The following is a 23,879-nucleotide window of genomic DNA, read 5'->3' as shown; positions in this document are numbered from 1 at the left end:
ATCTTGTGTGCACAGATTCACTTGCAAATCATCCACACAACTTTATCTTCATACATTGTCTTCACCACAATAAGTAGACTGTGGCACTCACAGCCCATACTTGCATTTGCAGTTTAACTTGGCCAAGTATTGGATCATGGCTGGCACTGCACCCTGGCAGGAGTCCACATCTTCGGCAAAGTCTGGGGACAGATTTTCATGGGCGGCATTGTAGAATGTGATGGTGAAATGTTTTTTCTCAGAATGTTGAGAAAGATTTCTCAGAATTTTGTTTCCATGGTATCAGGAAGTTAAAAAAGTATACTGAAGTAGACAATGGGATCTAAACTGAGACATGATCTGTAACAAGTACTAAATACAAAACTATTAAAGTTTAATGTAAAAGACTTGCAATTACCTGGCACTGTAGCATTTATTGAAACAATGAAACATTTTCATAAAGATTGAAGGATTCATAATGTTAAAAATGAAGATCATTTAGACATAAAATTGTACAAGGCATTGGTAAGGCCAAATTTGGAATATTGTGTACAGTTCTGGCCACCAAATTATAGGAAAGATATCAATAAATTAGAGAGAGTGCAGAGATGATTTACTAGGATGTTTCCTGGGTTTCAGTTACAGAGAAAGGTTGAACAAGTTAGGTCTCTATTCATTGGAGCGTAGAAGGTTGAGGGGGGATTTGATCGAGGTATTTAAAATTTTGAGAGGGATAGATAGAGTTTATGTGTATAGGCTGTTTCCATTGAGAGTAGGGGAGATTCAAACGAGAGGACATGATTTGAGAGTTAGGGGGCATAAGTTTAAGGGAAACACGAGGGGGTATTTCTTTACTCAAGAGAGTGATAGCTGTGTGGAATGAGCTTCCTGTAGAAGTAGTAGAGGCCAGTTCAGTTGTGTCATTTAAGGTAAAATTGGATAGGTATATGGACAGGAAAGGAGTGGAGGGTTATGGGCTGAGTGCGGGTAGGTGGGACTAGGTGAGATTAAGAGTTCGGCACGGACTAGGAGGGCTGAGATGGCCTGTTTCTGTGCTGTGATTGTTATATGGTTATAACATTGGATCACAGATCTGTTCAGCATTCTCAATACTGATAAGTAATGGAGTTATAGATTAGCTGCAGTGCAGTTTTGTGACTCTTTATACATTGTATTCATAACCCAGAACAAGGACGAAGCTGAAGTACACCTTTATCAAGCATATTCCTGGTTGAACTTTTCTGCGCACCCTACCTAAAGGTTTGTGTTGGGCATTTTAGAGCTGATTGGTGCCCTAGAGGATACAGTCAACAAAATTAATCGTTGGCCATTTTACATTCCAATTCAAAATTAAGATTTGCTTCCTCTGAATGGATTAGATTATTTACATGGGTGACAGGTGCAATTATCTTGATTGGTAAAGGGGACAATTTATAATTTTAAACTTGGATGTAAATTGTTTTAAGCTTCTGAATACCACAATCTAGATTTTCTTTGCTTTAAGGTACATTACCTCATAATCAGTTGTAATCTGTACAGCTCCATCATATGGCCCTTCAAGTTCTTTTGCAGTCAATTTCATTCTAAACACTGCATAATAACCTGAAGCTAGTATCACCTGCAGACAATACAATATTGTACATATTACACAATACATACATCTTACACATACATTACATACAAATCATCTCAAAAGGCGTAATTCGTAAAACTAATCCTGAGAGAATAGCAACCAAGTAAACAATCAAGTAAACAAAGTCATTGATACCTTCTTAAATTCAAGTGTGGAGACTATATTACAAACAATTCTGACACTTTCAATATCAATTTGTTGCATTGATCTGGTTAAGTATGATCTTCATTAATTATACCTTCTATATTGTTATGACCTTTAAAAACTATAAACAAATTTATCAACATCCCATTACCAAAGCAACTCCCCCAGTCAGAGATATTCATTAATCCCCATCTGCCTTCTCCTCACCTCACCTTCTCTGCTATTTGAAGTTAAATGCTTTTTCACTTTTCCAGTTGACAAGACTCTTTAACCTGAAACATTTCTCTTTCTACAAATGTCATGTTTGCTTTTCAAAATTAAGAGCATTTACTATTATGGATTTCCAGCATCTGCACTTCTTTTCAAATTTCCTTCCTTTAGAACTATAGAACACTACAGCACAGTACAGGCCCTTCAGCCCTCCATGTTGTGCCAACCCATACAATCCTTAAAAAAAAGTACTAAACCCACACTACCCCATTACCTTCCATTTTTCTTTCATCCATGTGCCTGTCCAAGAGGCTCTTAAATGTTTTAGCCTCCACCACCATCATTCCAGGCACTCACAACCCTCTGTGTAAAAAACTTACCCCTGATGTCTCCCCTAAACTTCCCTCCCTTAATTTTGTACATATGCCCTCTGATGTTTGCTATTGGTGCCCTGGGAAACAGGTACTGACTATCCACCCTACCTATGCTTCTCATAATCTTGTAGACCTCTATCAAATCCCATCTCATTCTTCTATGCTCCAAAGAGAAAAGTCCCAGCTCTGCTAACCTTGCTTCATATGACTTGTTCTCCAATCCAGGCAACATCCTGGTAAATCTCCTCTGCAGCCTCTCCATAGCTTCCAAATTTAAAATTTTTTTTACTGTTGATTCAGTTTGATTTTTAAATATCATTTGTGAGTATAAATAAAATATAATCCTCCAGTCCTCTGGTACCTCACCTGTTGCCTAGGATGATTTAATTATCTCTGCTAGAACCCTTACAACTTCTGCACTTGCCTCCCACAGGGTCTGAGGGAACACATTGTCCGGACCTGGGTAGTTATCTACCCTAATTTGCTTTGAGTATACACCTGCTCCTCCGCAATCTTTATAGGGTCAATGTAATCAATGTAGTTTTGCCTCACTTCTGTGACTCAGACTGGCTGAGTAAATACAGATGTAAAACATTCATTTAAGATCTTCCCCAACTCTTTTGGCTCCAAACATGGATTATCTTCTGATCTTCCAGAGGACCAATTTTGTTTCTTGAAATCCTTCTGGTCTTAACATCTGTAAAATCTCTTGGATTCTCCCTCACCTTTGCTGCTGGGCCATTCTTTTAGCCCTCATGATTTCTTAAGTTTTCTTTTACATTTTTTATAGTCCATAAACACTACATTTGTTCCAACCTGCCTATATGCGTTATGCACTTACGTTTTTCCGAAATTACACTTACACTTCTGAAATTCTTTCTGTCGCCATCAAAATTGGCCTTTCTCTAATCTAGAATCACAACCCATGGACCAGACTTGCTTTGAAACTAATGGAATTATGGTCACTAGACGCAAAGTGTCTGGGCATTTGTCTGTGAGTGCAAAACCTTTTAACCTTAAACTTTTAAAAATACCAAAATATATCTATGAAACTTGCCTAGCTATACAAACTAATGCAATAGATGCACAAAGGAGATGCTGTTGATATTACCAAATGCTCATAAATGAACACAGAGGATTCCAGTTATTTAGGCCATTGGTTAATTGGGCAGCCATTCATTTGGGACAACTCTCAAATAACAAAAGCTAATCCAGAAAACTACTGGGATTCCCTTCATTTATTTGGGACACTATGCCACTTAATTGGTACAGGAGACTGTTGCTGAAGAGTTTCTAAGTTGCATCAGTCGTATGTACTTGTGCAGCTATTAGACACTATGTTGTGCTTACAGTGAAGTTATTAAATAGCATCAGCCGCATGTGTTCACAAAGCAGTATTTTTTGTCTCTGATAGATGGTGATACATAAGCAGCAAGACAATTCAGAACTATTTTGCTCAGTGGGGTTTCAAGTATTCAGGCTTGGAGATGCCAGAAACTGCCAGCAGTGAAAATGAAACAATTTCATTATTTCAACAAGTTAGAAGCTATGAAGAATTTGAAGGTATTAACAATCCTCTTGAATGTTACAATGAAAAATAAAGATTTGCAGAATGCAATCAAAAGCATAGCATGAAGACTGTACATTATCTGCACTAGGTATCTGCACTAATTTGGTTCATTTGCAGTCAATCAAAAGAACATGGCAGTGAAGACTGGATTAATTCCTCTGTGGATAACAATTAGGAACTTTTACAGTTTTATAGCACTGTAGATGTGATAGTGTTCTAATTTGTTCCGTATTTCATTTAAATACATAATTGGTTACACACTTTGTCTTTTGTTTACACCTTTTTAACTATTTCCATGAAACCGGCTAATTGGAGCTGCTGCTTAATTGGGCTAAAATGTGCTGATGCTGATGTGTAACCATGTTCAAACTGCATGCTCCTTTGTTTTTAAAAAAACATACCTTTCCCTGAACAAAAAGAGGGCAGAGGATTCATGCATGGGTAAGTACTTTTTTTGTAAAATAAAAAATGCCTATAGACAATTGGTGCAGAAGTAGACCATTCGGCCCTTCAAGCCTGCACCGCCATTCTGAGATCATGGCTGATCATCTATTATCAATACCCGGTTCTTGCCTTGTCCCCATATCCCTAGATTCCCCTATCCATAAGATACCTGTCTAGCTCCTTCTTGAAAGCATCCAGAGAATTGGCCTCCACTGCCTTCCGAGGCAGTGCATTCCACAGATCCACAACTCTCTGGGAGAAGTTTTTCCTTAACTCTGTCCTAAATGACCTACCCCTTATTCTCAAACCATGCCCTCTGGTACTGGACTCTCCCAGCATCTGTAACATATTTCCTGCCTCTATCCTGTCCAATCCCTTAATAATCTTATATGTTGCAATCAGATTCCCTCTCAATCTCCTTAATTCCAGCGTGTACAAGCCCAGTCTCTCTAACCTCTCTGCGTAAGACAGTCCGGACATCCCAGGAATTAACCTTGTGAATCTACGCTGCACCTCCTCTACAGCCAGGGTGTCCTTCCTTAACCCTGGAGACCAAAACTGTACACAATACTCCAGGTGTGGTCTCACCAGGGCCCTGTACAAAGGCAAAAGGATTTCCTTGCCCTTGTACTCAATTCCCTTTGTAATAAAGGCCAACATTCCAATAGCTTTCTTCACTGCCTGCTGCACTTGCTCATTCACCTTCAGTGACTGATGAACAAGGACTCCTAGATCTCTTTGTATTTCTCTCTTACCTAACTCTACACCGTTCAGATAATAACCTGCCTTCCTGTTCTTACTCCCAAAGTGGATAACCTCACATTTATTCACATTAAATGTCATCTGCCAAGTATCTGCTCACTCATCCAGCCAATCCAAGTCACCCTGAATTCTCCTAAAATCCTCATCACGTCACACTCCCACCCAGCTTAGTATCATCAGCAAACTTGCTGATGTTATTCTCAATGCCTTCATCTAAATCGTAAACAGCTGTGGTCCCAACACTTATAAGCAATTCCTTGGCTTATGACAGCAAGCATATTAAATGCCTCTTTCACTCTATCGATTTAATATTAGATTAATATAGATTAATTAGGATAAATTAATAGTCTAACTTAACATTAGATTATATGAGAACAGAATAAGGATGTGACAAACTAAATCATTTACAAAATGACAGTTTCAGATACACCAGACTTCCAGGATTAGTGTGTTGAAAGGAAATTCATCTTATTTAAATATAACATAACAAAAAAAATCCTTCTGAATGATAATTTCATAAAACAACAAAAACATAGATATTCTTTAAAACAGACCAAAAGGGGGTAGGCTGAAGCTACAGCTTATTACGCCTACCCCTCTTACTTATACAAAAACGTATCCGGCGTCAATCTTCACATCAAAACAAAAAAATTCATAATCTTTTAATGCAAAAGTCCAATTCCAAGTATCATTTATTTATATTCCTCCCATTCATTTTAAATACATGTATTTTATATTTGTTCATTAAATTATGTTTTAAATAATTTTTTAAACTTGTTAAGTGTGGTACATGTTTTTAAATTCTCAAAACTGTTCCATTGACTGAAATATATATTTTTTTTACATTTGTTCTTATCCTTTGTTTTTAAAATATACATGTTCCTCTCAAATCACGTTGACTTTCTCTCATTTTAAACAACCTTTGGATACTTCGTGGTAACTGTCCATTTTTTACGTTATACATAATTTGCATTATTTTAAAATTTGAACTGGGGTGTTGCTGAAATTGGGCCATGTTGGGCTAAAATTCTTAATTGTCAGAAATTAGTTTTCAGCTATGGTGTACCTAATCTTTGTGGCCAGTATTGTATGCTATGATCAAAAATTACCTTTGCTTGAACACAATCCCTTGGGTGAGGATCCATTAATAATTCATCTTAGTTATGAACATTTTAAAAAGTGTAGAACATTAAACATTAAAAGCCTCTGGTAATATCACTTCAGAAAAAATTTAATGAAATCTTAAGTAATTCTACTGAAACTGTACATGAACACAAAGAAGAAAGCTTGCCAAAATAATCCACTAGCATTTAAGAAATCAGCATGTAGGATCAAAAAAGACTTACAGAAGACTGTTCTGTTGAAGATAACTTTTCTAAATCAGCTAGGCTGGAAACTATTGTGGTTTTGTTGCCTTTCTCTACAATCAGAAGCTCAATGCTAAGGCCATCACCTACTACATACCAGGCTTTCACTGCCAGCTAAGGAGAGAAAAAGAAACATCACAATCAGTAGATATCATGAAATATTGCCTCAGAGATTTTACAGAATTAAGTAGCGTTCCAAAGGTGGCATATTACCTCAATTGGATTGCTGTTCATTATGATAAAAATAATATTCCCCTCCTCTATGGCACTCAAAACACCAAAGTCTATGATGCGCTCCTCTAAACTTGGAGGAAGTACAAAGTACTGCAAAATTAAAAGAATCCCATTAGAGTTATAACATGCAACTTTAAGATTAAATCAAGACAAATTGCTTAGCCAAATTAAACATTTCATTTAAAATTATTGAAACACTATTTCAAATGGATTCTGAAGCAAACTTTAAATCAAGTCACTCCTTCTACATGATAATGATTGTAATCACTCTCTATGCAAATAGTGTATGTTTCAAAGGTAAAACTTTAGCCATAGGTTCACCATGGATGCGATTAAATGATGCTTGACTTTTCAAAACTAATATGATTTGAGGCACTGAATTTATAGGGTTTGCATCATACAGCATGGCAAAAAGGCTCTTCAGTCAACCATATCCAAGCTGGCACTACACCTTCTGGCTACAGACATGCACACCAAGGGATAAAGTTTCTCACCATCAACTCAGCCCCTTATGTTATTCTGATCATCTCTCAGCCTTTATTGCTCCAAAGAAATCCAACTTAGAACTTTTAGAGTGAAAGCATCCTATCACAGCAACATACCTGGTGAATCTCAACAGGAACCCCACCCCATATGTTTTTCTTAACGTCTGGAAACCAAATTGACACACAGCCATGGCTTATCTAACTGTCTCTATAGTTTAACCATAATTGTTAAATAAGTAGTTGTTTAACCACAACTACTTCTCTGATTTTCTATGCATCATTAATAAAGTGTCCCATTTGTCTTCTTAACTTCTCTGATAATCCCTGCCTCTCCTCATGCAGATTAATATCGTTCCTTGGAATTTTCTCCAATAATTTCCTTACTGCTGACTTTTGCCTACAATTGCATATCTGGTTTATCTTTGCTGCTCTTCGTGAAAAGATACCAGATTGACTTTTCTTCAGTCATCCAGCACCTCTGCTGTGGCCAAGGCATGAAGTTCTGTTACAGCTCATGTACAGTCCTCCCTTATATTTCCTCAGCAACCAAGGATATATCTGATCAGGTCTTGAACTTTACTCACTTTCAAGCATGCTAAGAAATCTAACTTCGTTTTTATTAGTCATTTATGTTAGGACTCCACAAGCCCCCCCTAAACTTCCTAACTGCAATGCCCTTCTCCAAAGTGAATACAGTCAAAAGGTATTCATTTAAGCCCTTTCCTATATTCTCTGCCAGTGCCCATGGTGTAGTGGTGTCCACACCTGGACTTTGGAACAAGAGGTCCCAGTTTCGAATCTGGCTGGCTCCTGGCATGCGTTCCATCCATGCTGAGTTGAGTGTTGAGCTAACAACTTGGCCTTGTGAAACAGACAATAACAAAACAGCAAAGTTGCCGCTTGATGCACCAAACAAGGCACAGGGAGGAAGCTTACTCTATACACGCAGCTTTGTTTCCTAATAAACTTTACTTTCCCTGGTTATTCTTGCATTCTCAATATCAAAATGTTTTTGGGAATTTTCTTAATCTTTCCCACTAGTGCCATTTCATACCTCTTTGCCCTTCGAAGTGCTTTAGATACCTTCCACAATGTAGGAGCTCGGCCATTTTCAGTTCTCCATAACTGTTTTATTTCCCCTTATCCCACAGAACTCCTTAGAGTTGTAGCCCAGCTCTTAATGTTTTTACGTATGCTTATGTGCAACACATGCAGTCTATACAGGTGAGCACATAATGTTAGAGACAGAAAATGAACACAGCAATAACTGCAAAATATCCCCTAGATGAAAATATAAAACTGATATCTACCAGCTTGTGAAAGGTTATCAAACTCTAATACCATCTTTTGAACAAAAAAAAGAAATAGACATTAAAATTGAACTTTCAAAGAGTTCCATTAAAAATGTACAAAACAAAAGCACTTTCAAAACTAATTTTCAGTTTGAATTCTTAAATTGTGTGGAACAGAAAACTTGACTGGTGTATGTAATGTAAAATCCATATAATAGTATATAAATGGATTCTGGCTGGTTTTGTTAAATGAACATTTTTAAAAAATCACTTCACGTTTTCACATGGAAAATTTATTTCATTTTTGTACTTACATCTAAAAACCCTGTATAGGCTCGCACAGGTAGATGGAATTTTGATGCATTTGTAATGAGCAGGATGTTGCTGTCAATATGAATGGAGGAAGTGGTTGCCGCGAAAAGGAGAGAGAATATATAGAGTGTTTTGTGTGGTGGAACAGAAACTGGTGTGCTGAAGTTTTTAATCTGTAACAAAAGGAAAATAGGTCATAGTTTAAACATTGTATAAAATAAATGTTCTTGAATTAGACTACTGGCAAGGCCTCAATTATTTGTCATCTCTAATTGTTATGAAGTTGGTGCTGGTCCAAAGCGACCATTGATCACTGCGTTTCCTAGAGTCTGAGGTCCAAGACTATGACCGACAATACATACCTGTGGGAGGGTGAGTGACTTGGGGGGGAAGAAAACTGAAATTGATGTCCCACTTGCCTGATACTGTGTCCACTTGGGCTGTACAGATATCAAATCTGACTGATTTTGAGTAAAATTTGGAGAAATTCTGCACTGTATTGTATAGGTGATGAATGCCGCAGCTAAGTATTACTTGTCTAAAAAGAAATAGTATGTAAGGAGTGGACCAAACAAGTGAACTAGTTTGGCTGTCAAACCTCCTTGACATACTATTGAAATACTTCCTTGAAATACTATTGGAACTGCAGTCATCCAACTTTTGTAGATTGCAGCAAGGTGGTTTTCAGTAATTAGATAAATCACTAAGAAAATACCTATCCTCTGACCAGCAGCTGCAACTTATTCAGTTATGTTATCTACAACAGCAATTCCCAAAAAAGCTTTGAGCAATTCAGTAATAACTAATGCGCGAAAATCAAAGGATGGTGATTATGTGTATGGTCATGCACTTTGGTAGAAGAAATGAAATGGATGATTATTTACTAAATGGAGAGAAAATACAAAAAACTGAGGCACAAAAGGGACTTGGGAGTCGTCGTGCAGGATTCCCTAAAGGTTCCCAATTCCTAAAGGTTAATTTGCAGGTTGAGTCTGTGGTGAGGAAGGCAAATGCAATGTTAGCATTCATTTCAAGAGGACTAGTATATAATAGCAAGGATGTAATGTTGAAACTTTATAAAGCATTGGTGAGATCTCACTTGGAGTATTGCAAGCAGGTTTGGACCACTTATCTTAGAAAGGATGTGCTGAAGCTGGAGAGGGTTCAAAGGAGATTGATGAAAATGATTCCAGGATTGAATGGCTTGTTATAATAAGAGCATCTGATGACTCTGGGCCTGTATTTATTAGATTGCAGAAGAATGAAGGGTGACCTCATTGAAACTTAAAAATGGTGAAAGGCCTTGATAGACTGGATGTGGGGAGGATGTTTCCTATACTGGGGGATCTATGACAGGAGGACACAACCTCAGAATAGAGAGGCGTCCTTTTAGAACAGTGATGAGGAGGATTTTTTTAGCCAGAGAGTGGTGACTCTGGAATTCTTTGCCACAGGCAGCTGTGGAGGCCAAGTCTTTAGGTATATTTAAGTCAGAGGTTGATGAATTCTTGATTGGTCAGGGCATGAAGAGATATGGGGAGAAGGTAGGAAATTGGAGCCAAGAGGAACATTGGATCAGCCATGATGAAACAGAGAAGCAGACTTGATGGACCAAATGGCCTAATTCTGCTCCTATATCTAATCTTCCTATCGAAAATTAAAGGATGACGATTAGACTTTCTTATCAGAGAAAGACATTGTCTACAATCATGTGATATAAATGTTTTATGCTGCAAATTTCAGAACACCACCTTGCACATGTTACATGTGGCAAGGGCGCTCAGTATTCGAAAAGCTATTGTGCAATCAACAACACACAAATGGAAATGTTCCATTTCCAACATAAAGGGTCACTGAAGCGGCAGCTGAAGATAGCAGGTCGCATCCAGCAGAAAGTTGCAAGGTAATATGAGAACAAACATCTGATGCTCTGATGACTGGCCAATTTATTATGGTATTAATACCATATTATCAAATGTTATTTTGGCATCAAGGACTATTGCTCTCTCTTCACTTCACACATTTAGCTTTTTATAACCATGCCTAAGTCAAGACTAATTCTGAAATTCAACAATTTACTGCTGGGAAAAAAAAAGTACATACAAGCACTTACCTTGAACATTGTCTTTGCATCCTCCGGCAAAGAAACATTGTGTATAATAATTGGAAAATTGAATGTATTTGTTAGATATATTGGCCTCTCCACGGATTCTGTTGGACTGTCCCTGATATGAAAGAGTGTTGCTGCATGATCATATCCTAAGTACCTGTGAATCACAAAGAGTGTCACATTTTTCCTTGTGGCCTTGGTTTTACTGTCAGCCAAATCTTGGAAGGGATTCTCAATTTAATAGAAAATGCTTAAAACAAAATAAAATTATCCTATAGTTTAGCACTGAGTAACATAACAGATGACAATCTGGTGCCAGTTTTAATCAAAACTCTGGTTGTCATTGTAATTATAAGATTTCTTACAATGATTTGGAGAAGGCATGTGATGGCATGGGGGTTGGAGAGAATGAGGGCTAACTTGTACAGTGTTAAGTCTAATCTTTGCATCAGTGTTATGTCTCCAAAAAGAAAGCTTGAAATAAAAAAAACTATGTGTGTTATGTGATGATGAAAATACAAGATTGTTGCAAATTTCCTTTAGCTTTTTCTGGGTTTGGACTCAGTGTATGAAGGTATAGAAACACAAACCATTTTCCTAATACCTAGTTAAAGTGTAGTGACTGTAGTTATGCTGAAAGAGCACCTGTCAAAACTTCCACTGTCAGGTACTTTCATTCATGGGAGTATGGGCTCTTCAGCCCAGTTCAGCCATACCAACTGTGATGCCTATCCACATTAATCCCATTGCCCACATTAGTCCTGTATCCCTCTACTATTCCTATTCAATTACATGTCCAATTACACTTTAAATGCTGCAAATTCATTGAACAGTTCTAAATAATTCAATACCAATTTAATTAAGACATTAATACCTTAGCAAACTGTACTCTTTGCCAAGTTTGCTGAAAAAAAGTGTGCCAGTTCTCCCAGTTGAAATTTACATGCACTCTCAGGAGCAGAGATGGCAAGATTTATGGAGAAAGAATGGCAAGAATGGAATCTCAGATTGGACACAAGCGTAATGTGTCAAAGAAAATAATCTTCCAATGTATTACAGTAGCACATGCAAAATGTTTTTGGCATAATAAAAGCTCAAAGTAATTTGCAGAAAGTCAACCAGACAAAAATCGACAGAGCTGAAAGTGGAGATAAAAGGATAGCTGACCAAACACTTGTACTGTGGCACCCATCTTTGAACATCTGGAAGAAAGGGTGTCGGGTCACAGGAAGAAGGAAACTAGACAGATAAAAGTATGACTAGCAATAGTGTGGCATGATAAATTGGATGAACACGGTCTTGAAAGATAGGATTGAAGATTGTTTTTTTTTAATCATGCTTCAGTGAGTGTAAGAGAAAAAATACAATTGTTACTTCTGATCCATCGCAGCATGATAAAAACACGGTAAGTATAAATAACAAAAAATATAAATATGAAAGCAATCTTATAAACATACTGTACAATTAACTGTTGAGTGTGGCCGAACGTACACAAGAATAGCTTACAGTGCCATGTAAAAGTATTCAGTCCACAACAATTTGCTCACATAAATCAGTATTACAATCAGGGATTCTGATCAATTTAACTGAGAGCTTTTACTTGTGAATCACATGCTCCTTTTTTCACAGCACAACCAAAAAAATCCCAAGTGTAAAGCATGAAAAAAAAACGGAGAACTGAAATGTCAGCAGTTCAAAGTATTCATCCCACTTTGCTCAGTGCTTAGTTGAACTACGTCTTACAGCTATTACAGCCAATAGTCTTTTTGGTTTGCACAACATAATGGAGCAAGATCTGTCTATTCCTCCTCGCAAAATTGTTCAAGATGTGCGACATTAGTTTAGGAGTGGCAGTGGATGCTTGACTGGTTTAAGACCACTGACTGGATCTCTCAAGGACATCGATTTTCTCCATTTGAAGCCATTCTATGGTTGCTCTGGCAGTGTGCTTCCCGTCATTGTCCTGATGAAAGAGAAACTCCCTCTCAAATTTAAGCTTTCTGGCAGAGGCTAGCACGCTTTTTATCCAGGATCTCGCTGTACTTATCTTCCCATCATTCCTGACCAGATTTCCAGTCCTTACAGCTGAAATGCATCCCTATAGCACATTACTACCTCTACTATACCTTACAGTGGGGATGATGTTATCTGGTTGGCACGCAGTATTTGATTTATGCCACATGCACTACTTAATGTTGAGGCCAAGTTCCACTAGAGTCTCATTGGCTCAAGACCTTCTTCCACATCTTCACAGCATCTTCTAAGTGATGCTTTGCAAAGGCTTTACGGGTAAGGATAAGTTTTTTTTAAATAAAGTGGTACATGTAAATCTAGTACTGCACATCAGACTGGATATCTGGTTGGGATTGATGGAAAGGTGAGTGTTGCTAAAAAGAGAGATCTTGGATAAAAACCTGCTGGTCTCTGCCAGAAAGCTTAAACTAGGGAGGAAGCTGGTCTTTCAGCAGGATGACCTAAAGCACCCTGCTAGAGCAACCATGGATTGGCTTCAAATGAAGAAAATTGATATCCTTGGTTAGCCAGTTAGAGTGGTGACCTTAAATTGATCGAACATCTCCAGCAAAATCTCAGGACTGCTATTTACTGCCACTTGCCAACTAACCTGACACAGCTTGAGCAATTTTACAAGGAGGAATGGGCATATCTTCCTCCATCATGTTGTGCAAAACTACTAGAGACCTATCCAAAAAGACTACTGGCTGTAATAGTGGTGCTGACATTTCAGTTTTTGATTTTTTAGTTTTCCCTTCTTTACAATTTTCCTTGCTTTTTGGATTCTACTGTGGAAAAAGGTGGCAGGGTAGAGATACATCTTTAACTTAAGGAGGTGTAAGGCTCCCCTTCCTTCTGCTAGCCTGCAGGTCACCCTTGGATAAAGTGTAGCACCTGCTTAAACCCCAGCTCACGTGAAACCATGGTGGATGATCGTATAAGCAGCTGGTATGTATCACAAGTCCTGGTTATGCCACCACTGATGCCAGGCAGATAATGGCTGAGGTCACCCATCTTGTAAAGACACTGCCCAGAAGGCAGCAATGGCAAACCACTTCTGTTAAAAAAAGATTGCCAAGAACAATCATGGTCATGGAAAGACTATACTCGCCCACGTCATACAACAAGGCACATAACAAAAATATGAAAAAAAAGGAGCATGTGATGCACAAACAAAAATTTGCTGTTACATTGATCAAAATCCCTGGCTGTAATAGTAATTTATATGAACAAAGGGTTGGGGACTAAATATTTTTATAAGGCACTGTATATACATAGACTGATGGTATGTACATAAAGCGATGTCAGGTGCAGGAGCACTTCAATGTAACAATGCTGCAAAGCTTTAAAAGAAATAATATCTTGATACCAAGGAAGATGTTCATAGGGAGAAATAGACTAACGAGATGCATAAATTAGAACACAAAAGAATTCCAGAGACAAAGTTATGCAAACCATTCAAGGTGTTCAGGGAAAATGTGCTCTCTAATTTAGTTTATCACTTCTTCCCCCAATAAACAAGATTACCTACTTCTCAACACTTCTTTTCTTTTTGAGAAACAGCCTGGAAAATTTCATCCAAATCTATTAGCTGCTTTCAAAGACCATAAAACTTCAGACCAGCAACTGTTCCAGAGACTGCAGAGAATATTAACTGCCATCTAAATGATGTTTGCACATTCTGCCATTCTGCCCTTGACCTATTGCTTTCCCCCCAGGAACTCCAGTTTCCCTTCACGTGCTTGTTGGCAGTTTGTTTCTATTACAAGCCATCCCCAGTGCAAGTGAATGACAGAAAAGTTGACAAGAGGGTGTTTGGATAGGGCAAAGAGTTGCTGTTAAGGCAGTGGGTGGGAGTAAATGAATTGATTAGAGAAGATAGGTTTTGATAATCTCTCCATGTGAACCATAAATTTCCCATTTTTGGCAGATGGCAGAGTCCAGATTGGATAATTCTTTCTAGGAAACATTGGTCTTGAACCCATGAATTCTTCCCACAGCTCAACAGTGGAAGGGATTCAATAAAGGTACCCCATTCAAGGCTTATTGAGAAAGTAAGGAGGCATGGGAACCAAGTGGACAATGCTTTGTGGATCCAGAATTGGCTTGCCAACAGAAGGCAAAAAGTGGTTGTAGACAGGTCATATTCTGCATGCAGGTCGATGACCAGGTGTGCCTCAGGGACTGGGACCCCTTCTCTTTGTGATTTTTATAAATAACCTGGATGAGGAAGTGGAGGGATGGGTTAGTAAATTTGCTGATGACACAAAGGTTGGGGGTGTTGTGGATAGTGTGGAGGGCTGTCAGAGGTTACAGCGGGACATTGATAGGATGCAAAACTGGGCTGAGAAGTGGCAGATGGAGTTCAGCCCAGTTAAGTGTGAGGTGGTTCATTTTGGTAGGTCAATTATGATGGCAGAATAAATGGTAGGACACAGCAATGTGGAGGTTCAGAGGGATCTTGGGGTCCGAGTCCATAGGACACTCAAAGCTGCTGCATAGGTTGACTCTGGTTAAGAAGGCATACGGTGCATTGGCCTTCAACAACCGTGGGATTGAGTTTAAGAGCCGAGAAGTAATGTTACAGCTATATAGGACCCTAGTCAGACCCCAATTGTAGTACTGTACTCAGTTCTGGTCACCTCACTACAGGAAGGGCATGGAAGCCATAGAAAGGGTGCAGAGGAGATTGACAAGATTGTTGCCTGGATTGGGGAGCATGCCTTATGAAAACACTTTGAGTGAACTTGGCCTTTTCTCCTTGGAGCGACGGAGGATGAGAGGTTCTGAAGAAGGGTCTCGGCCCGATACGTTGACAGTGCTTCTCCTTATAGATGCTGCCTGGCCTGCTGTGTTCCACCAGCATTTTGTGTGTGTTGTTGGAGGATGAGAGGTGACCTGATAGAGGTGTATAAGATGAGGAGTGGCATTGATCGTGTGGATAGTCAAAGGCTTTTTCCCAGGGTTGAAAAAGCTGCCACAAGAGGGCACAGGTTTAAGGTGCTGGGGAGTAGGTACAGAGGAGATGGAGGAGATGTCAGGGTTAAGTGTTGTTGTTGTTTTTTTTATATAAACGCAGAGTGGTGAGTGCGTGGAATGGGCTGCCAGCAACGGTGGTGGAGACAGATACAATAGGGTCCACTTGGTTCCCATGCCTCCTTACTTTCTCAATAAGCCTTGAATGGGGTACCTATCAGCCTTTCGGATGCAGCAGTATGCAATACTCAAGTTTCCTCCATCTTGGAGAAATCAAATGTACTGACTTGTAAAACATCGCCATTCAGTTTGCCAAGAAGACACTGAGCTTCCAGCCACTTCAATTCTCTACCCCATTCACATGGTCTTATGCTTCTACACTGCACAAACAATGTTCAACATAAGCTCAAGGATTAGCTCCTCATCGTTTGGCAGGGTACATTACAGCCCTTGCACATAAACAAAATGCATATACCGGTAAATGCTTTGTTCTGCTTCAACCGGTTTCAAACCTTTCTCCTTTCTACCTTGTTTTTCTTTTTAAAGCAATGGTGATAAATCTGGTTAACAGCCTTTCAGATATTTCTTCTTCTCTCCTTCCTATTCCTATGCAGCTTAAAACCCTGCAGAGGTCTGATGATGAATATTGTCCATTTTTCTCTGCTGACTAATGTTTCACCCAATGAGTGCTTCCAGCTTTTTGCCTGTGTTTTGGATTTCCACCATAATTTTGGTTTTGTTCCAATTAACTGAAAATTTCTTTTTAAAGTATGAATAATCCACTTTTACTTTTGAATATCACCAACACTTAACAAGAATGAAACATTTTGACTTACCCTTCTAACACCTCTGCTTGGTATGGAATTTCAAGTTTTGAGTAAGTTTTCTCTTTAGCTTTCACAGTTATTTTCCCAGAAAACTGCAATGTTCTTTTTGCTTTTGAAGCTGAAATGAAATACAAATGATAGATTCATAATGAAGTTCTTTGGTAACAACTTTTCTCCCTACCATAGTTTGTAGTACATAGACTCAGTGGCCACATAAGTGGCTCTTTAATGCAAATATCTAATCAGCCAATCATGTGGTAGCAACTCAATGCATAAAAGCATGAAGACATGGTCAAGAAGTTCAGTTGTTGTTCAGACCAATCAGAATGGAAGAGAAATATGAGCTAAGTGACTTTGACTGAATGATTGTTGGTGGCTTCTTAGAAACACCTGATCTTCTGGGATTTTCATAAGCAACAGGCTCTATAGAGTTTACAGAGAGTTGTGTGAGAAACATAAAAACATCCAGTGAGTGGTATATCTGCAGGCGAAACATCTCATTAATGAATGAGGTCAGAGGACAATAGCCAGACTGGTTCAACTGATAAGAAGGCGACAGGAACTCAAATAACCTTGTGTTACAACAGCAGCGTGCAGAATGCACAACACAAACCTTGAAGTGGATGGGCTACAGCAGCAAAAGATCATGTACATACAATCAGTGGTTACTTTATTAGGTACAGGAGATACCAAATAAAGAGGTCATGGTGTAATAAACTTAATTGAATTTGTCAGGTGGATTTGTACATTTCTAAAATTATGATCCATTCTACATATATCAACCACATTACTTTTCCAAACATTAAATGTATTACATTTTGGAATTCTGTGATTTGACTCATTTACAGATCTGTTCAAAATAAGTTACCTACTGTTTAAATTTGTCAAAAAATTTTGCGCTTGGTTCTCTCTCTTTCAGACACAAGAGTAAAGTAAGGGGTGAGAATTTGATATTTCTTAAAGGTATAGTAAAGTACTCAAGGTGTGATAGAGTAGATATGGAGCACAATTTCCATTGGCATTACAGTCAAAAAGTTTTATATTCTGCAAAGAAAACATAGTGGTTATTTGGGATATTACCATAAAAAAACTAACAGAAGCCAAATAAAAGGGTGTTTTCCAAAGAGGAACTACGTACAAATGTTAAGGAGATGGCTCTGGGGAAAAGGATAAGGAAGTGGGTGCCATTAGAAGTGTCTTCTACAAACACAATTAGCCAAAGGATAACTTCCTATACTATATAATTTATTTTTGTTCACATTCTGTTCCAAATAACTACATTTTAATTCAGGTCAAGATTGCACCAGCAAACAATGTGACCAATGGCTCTGTCCTGCTGACAGTTTACAAAACTACCTTCACATCTTTGATTATCCTGCTAAGCTGCATGTGACTGGAAGCTGTGATTTTTATTTTGGTGGTGTTTTGGGACCAATTGAGTGATCAGACATTTTGCTGTCTTCTAGTGACTTCACGGAGGTTTGCAGCAGAGTGTGTGGTCTGGAGACCTGGAAGCTTGGAGATGAAGCACGACTCTCTCTGATTGAGGCGCTGAGCAAGGACAAGGATGAGAGTGGAGGACGGGTGGACGTTTGGCATCATCTGCCTGCAATTGGCACCATCTTCCTCTCCCTCTAGCTCTGGAAGATGGTGCAGCAGCCTTGAGATCCACATTGCCAGGATTGATCAGCGATGCCACGGACTTGTTTTGGGGGACACGTTGCATGTGTCTGGATACTGGCTACTCTTTCTTTATTGTTTTTGAGAGGTACTATTGTGGCGTTTGATGCAGACTGGGGCACTTTGGCAAAGAATGGCCCTGCAGTCTGCACTGCTAACAGTGTGGCACTGAACTGGATTAAGCTGAATAACGCTGGACTCCTGGTTTGATGTTTGATATTCTATGTGGTGTTCGCTCGCTTTTTGTCGTTTGTGCAATTAGTTCTATTTTTGTGTGTTGGGTGTTTGGTTATTTTTTTTTAATGGGTTCCACGGTGTTTCTTTACTTCATGGCTACCCATGGGAGGGATAAATCTCAGAGTTGCATTCTGTATACATACTTTGTTAATAAATGTACTTTGAATTTGTATATGTTACACAGAACTACCCAAATCACTTCATACTGCAGAGGAAAGATATTTTGACAATATGTACTTTCAACATTTAATATCTAAACTCAGCTTAATTATTTTTTTAAAGAATTCACTTACCATCAAATATAATACTTGCAACTTTGGTATATTTTGTTTCTGATGCCTTCAGTGTAATTGGCTTAAAGTCTACTGTAACAGCTTCATTTGGTGAAGATGGTTTAATACTCTAAAAACCAAACCAGTATACATTTGTCACAAAACAGATGTAACCAAATGCATAATTTTATTCTGAAGTCATGAAAAGTAATAACTTACAGTTATTGGTACATCTTTTGCTCCTGAATTTAATAAATGAAGGTTTAAAACTTTTGGAAGATCTGCAGAGAAATTACATGATGTCATTTTTGTTGCTTTGCATTTACCAGCCAAATGCCAATTTAAATCATTAAGTAAAACAATCTTTTTTCCTCTATGTGGAGACCATGCTGTATCTAACATGCACCAGAAGCCAAATAATCTGCAAATAACTCGTATACTTCGAGATAAAATAGGCAAGCCATAAAAGAAAGACCGCCCCTCCCCAACATTGAGGGGCAGAACTTTCCTTAATAAGATAACCTGAAATTACAGAATGTCCAAAAATAGTCATACTACACATTGTAACCTGGAATAAAACTGAGAGTAATGCTGAAAGAACACTACCTATAAGACATTTTGATGCAAGCTGCTCTATCGAAGTACAGAATCACAAGTTACTAAAAACCTTATAAAACTGCATTGATGTGAAAGAGTCCAATGCAGCTTCCTACAGGTTGCAAGGATCATTTCTTCACAAGTGCAAGATAATAACAGTAACAGATGAAAAAGATGAAGTGCAGAGCAAAGTGAGTAAAATTTAGTGAAGACAAGAACAGATGGTGTCAACACTGAGCTTAGCGGACGGAATACAGAGCAGATCAATGATTGAGACTGAACTTCCAATTAATCAATAAATTTCTTAGCTCACCTTGAGATCGTAATGTACCAAAATCTAACATTTCTGTTGAGGAGTAAATTCCAGGTGCTGTAACAATAATAATTTTTATTTAAATCCAGAAAATTATACTTTAAATATTGAATAGAAAATATGGAGCAAAATATTTATTTGACTTACCTGTTGTAACTTCGACTTCCACAGGTAAAATAAGGAACTCTGTATTGTCTGACGCATTTGTTTTTATTCTGATGAAAGCTGTGTGATTATCTGCTTCTCTTGAAGAAAAACTGGCTCGCATTACAGCTTTTGTTTCATAAGGTGGAATCTCCTGTTGAAAAGCAAAAAAAAAGATAAGGAAAATTATATACAAAGAATCAGATAGTGAGAAAACTCAAAAAATCATACTTTAATAAGATGACACCCCACTCTCACCTTGGAAGCATAGCAACCACATGACCAGGACCTGTTTATGTTTTGAGCACATATGCAAGATGTGCTTTGGGATATTATTAGATAGCATATTCAAATGTAACACAAGAGAGAGTGAAATATTTTGTGACAATCACAAGAAAAGCTATGACATACCTTTCTGACTTGGTAGAATAATATTTCAGAATAAAAACACGGGCATTTTTCATGCCTTTGTTAGAAGGGAATTTCATTCATTTAAAGTGAAATAGTTCAAGGAATTTAATTATATTTTAATTAGAGAAAGATGTTTTAGTTCCTTTTATACTCTTTCAAAATTCCCAAATGAATGGCACTTAAGCATGTATATACTAACATACCAATGCAATTCAGTTTTTACCATTCCTTACTCTTGTCAAAATCCATTTCAGAAATATACTTAGTTCTAGCAATACAGAACAGAGCAAGATCTGTAAAGAAAAGCCTTAGAAAGATCCACCTATCAATTCCACCTGATGTATTTAATTAAAAAGAATTTCCATTTTCAGCTATTTAAAATTTGCATAGGATAAAAGAACACTAGCTTTAGACTGCATATCTTTAAAATGAGATTCAAATTCAGTGTGTTTTATGTTTGTTTATGTATCTATATGCAAATATGATGGCCAAAACCAAACTGATGACTCAGAGGACCCCACTCAAATGACTTGGCTAAGCTCACCAAAAGGACTATCAGTCCCTTGTTTGTGATTGAACAATCAGACTACATCATGAATGGTGAAACAGAAAACCTTCTACCTACTAATAGAACAAGTTCAAGGACCCAGATAACATCTTGGCATCCAAGGATTTATATCATAAGGAAAATTCATTGACAAAAGTACTATGGCTGCTTGGGTTCCTACAAAACATTACTAAATGCTGAAAGGAACTGACTGAAGAATAGCTCGACTTACTTAAGATCCATAGATATTCACACAACTTACCCACTCATTTATTTACTTCAGTATTGTACTGGGTAGCAATGGCAAAACCTTGTTGTTTTGCCATTACATCATAAAACAGATACCACCTTCAGATTTAAAACACGTGTTAAGTCGCAGAAACAGGCCCTTTGGCCCATCTAGTCCATGGCAAACTATGATTCGACCTGCACCCAGATCATAGCCTTCCATGCCCCTTCCGTCACGTGGTAGCTGAAGTGTGAGTGCTCCTCCACAGGTGATACCTTGTTCTGTTTTCTCCAGCATAATCATAAAGTAACAATCTTAGATTCATATTTATAAATTACGCTCAATATAAACCCTACTCAAATATACTAGCTTTAAAATGTTTTACTTCTGTGAACTGTAACTTCCAGGTAATTGACTATAAAAGGCCAAAAGTTTCAAGCACCTATCACAAGCCCTCAAAAAGAAATCATAGTGGTCTACTTTCAATCAAATGTTTGGTTCAATTAAACACTACTGCATTGCAATGATAGAAGATAATTAAATAAATTGTATTTATTTCATATTGACCACTCTAGGAGGACAATAAAGTGCTGAACCTATTACACTCACCCATAATTTTCTAGGACCTTCTGGTTGACCTGTTGGAAGTTCCAAGTGCAGATCTCCTCCACTTGAATACATTTCAACTACCTGGTAAAACAAAATGCAAATCTCGGTCACTAGCAAAATGGTTTGTCAAAGGTTTGTGAAAATTGTATTAATTTCAATATAGCTGGGTCCTGAATCAAGACAAGAAGTCTTTACATCATTTTAGTCTTGCATTGTGTGGAATGCAATGATAAGTTCCAATCAGATTTGAAAAATGCTCAGGGATTTCTGGATATATCAAACATACCTGCCATTAAACTCAATATTTTAGCAAGAAAGGCAATAGCATTTCAATTTTAATTTCCAGGAGTAAACTGCACATACACAGGGCTCTCTTCAACAGAAGAAATGGCATTCGATTTGCAGATGTCAACCAGTGTAAATAGTTCATTGGCTAGCTGTTAAGACAGTTAACCAATTAATAAATGCATTGCCAGACTCAAAACCAAATTTTAGGCATTCCATGCTGTTTCCATTTTTAGTACTTGCATTTTTGCGCCTCCAATCTTGAAGGTGGCAACCAGTGTGGAAACGTTTTCACAGGGAGTAGCAGCCCTCCAGTGTTTCTTCTACTTTCCAGGTGAATATGGATAATAAGCTGACTACTGAACAAGAGGAGTTAGAACACACTAATCCAATTCAGTTTTTTTCTTCACCATAAGGGTGTGCCCTGCTCAGGTTGATGGGCGGTTAAGTCATTCAAACCAGTTACCTTCTTAAGTGAATGATGCTTATAGAAAATGCATAACTTTCTTTTGGAACAAATACGTCTCTGGACTTCACGGACTCCACTTGTAAATTATTTGCCATGCTAACACAAAGCATGCTCGCCCACTGAAAAAGAGCACTTTCCCAAAATACTAAGAGCTGCCAAAAAATATTCAAGTACAGTTGCCTTTATTTACTTAGCAGACCTAATTTATTAATTTTGCCAACTTTGATTCATTCACATTATTAATTTTTGTAACAGAACTCTGCAACGGCTGCATAAGCTGTAATGGACTCCTACCAGCAACCATCCCTGGTTACTATAGGGAAACTGATGCTATTGTGTGGGATATTAAGTTAAAGAGCAACTTTAACTTACATTTCTTTTAAGCTACGACTGTCTGAATGCAAGGTCTACAACTTTTGAATCATGAGTATTACCGTTATGGTAAACACACTTATGATACATATGGAGGATTTCAGGAAAACTGAGACGAAAGCTTTTGAGTTAATAAAATTGGTTTCTTTGATCTTATATCCCCTACCTGTTGTAAAAGCAGAAAATACTGTTCAGCATGCTTGCTGAGAGATGGAGTGGATGTAAAATTAATGGTTTTCCTTGATGTATTGTTGCTGCCTGTGCAGTTAAGCAATCTGCTTGCAACATCTGAATTATCTCAGCTGGTAAAATCAAAACTGAGAGTCTCAGCAAAGCTGATCATGAATTCTGGCCCAAGATTTGACTTGTTTAAAATCTAGATTGTTGGTTTTGTCCATCAAAAATCAGGTGCAATATCAAATAATAAATGAGGTATCATGGTTACATACAAAATTTGTGAAACAAAGATTAATTTTCAGTGAAAAAGTGAGAAATAACCTTGTTCAACACCTTAGAGGTTAAATAGGAACAATAAAAATGCTTCAAGTGCAGTACTTGAGCAATCTACCACATTCTTCTGCACACCATTGTTGTAATGTGTAGTTATTTGAGTTACTGTCACCTTCCAGTCAGCTTGAAGCAGTCTGACCATTCTCCTCCGACCTCCCTCATTAACTAGGTGTTTTCACCCGAAGAACAGCTAGACACTGGATAGTTTTTGTTTCCCCACGCCATTCTCTGTAAACTCTACAGACTGTCGTGTTTGAAAATCCCAGGAGATCAGGAGTTACTGATACTCAAACTACCCTGTCTGGTACCAACATGTTCAAAGTCACTTAGAGGATATTTAGACAATAGACAATAGGTGCAGAAGTAGACCATTCGGCCCCTCGAGTCTGCACCGCCATTCTGAGATCATGGCTGATCATTCACTATCAATACCCAGTCCCTGCCTTGTCCCCATATCCCTTGATTCCCCTAT

At 38.0% G+C, this 23,879-nt stretch overlaps 1 protein-coding gene across 2 annotated transcripts in view; it reads right to left on the bottom strand.

Moving 5' to 3' along the window:
- Positions 1 to 23,879, bottom strand: part of tmem131 (transmembrane protein 131) — a 190,108-nt gene that overhangs the window by 54,498 nt on the left and 111,731 nt on the right. For both annotated transcript variants that reach the window (XM_059963868.1, XM_059963869.1), the window contains 11 exons: positions 21,772 to 21,852; positions 19,979 to 20,129; positions 19,832 to 19,888; positions 19,141 to 19,202; positions 18,943 to 19,051; positions 16,742 to 16,850; positions 10,920 to 11,073; positions 8,809 to 8,979; positions 6,697 to 6,807; positions 6,463 to 6,597; positions 1,493 to 1,597 (listed from right to left, as the gene is read on the bottom strand). In XM_059963868.1, coding sequence (XP_059819851.1) covers positions 1,493 to 1,597; positions 6,463 to 6,597; positions 6,697 to 6,807; positions 8,809 to 8,979; positions 10,920 to 11,073; positions 16,742 to 16,850; positions 18,943 to 19,051; positions 19,141 to 19,202; positions 19,832 to 19,888; positions 19,979 to 20,129; positions 21,772 to 21,852 — 1,245 coding nt within the window. The remainder of the gene's footprint in view (positions 1 to 1,492; positions 1,598 to 6,462; positions 6,598 to 6,696; positions 6,808 to 8,808; positions 8,980 to 10,919; positions 11,074 to 16,741; positions 16,851 to 18,942; positions 19,052 to 19,140; positions 19,203 to 19,831; positions 19,889 to 19,978; positions 20,130 to 21,771; positions 21,853 to 23,879) is intronic.

Source organism: Hypanus sabinus, chromosome 3 (assembly GCF_030144855.1).
Source record: "Hypanus sabinus isolate sHypSab1 chromosome 3, sHypSab1.hap1, whole genome shotgun sequence".
NCBI classification, from domain to species: Eukaryota; Metazoa; Chordata; class Chondrichthyes; order Myliobatiformes; family Dasyatidae; genus Hypanus; species Hypanus sabinus.
The sequence above is the reverse complement of the archived record's forward strand: the minus strand, read 5'-3'. Positions and strand labels throughout refer to the sequence as shown.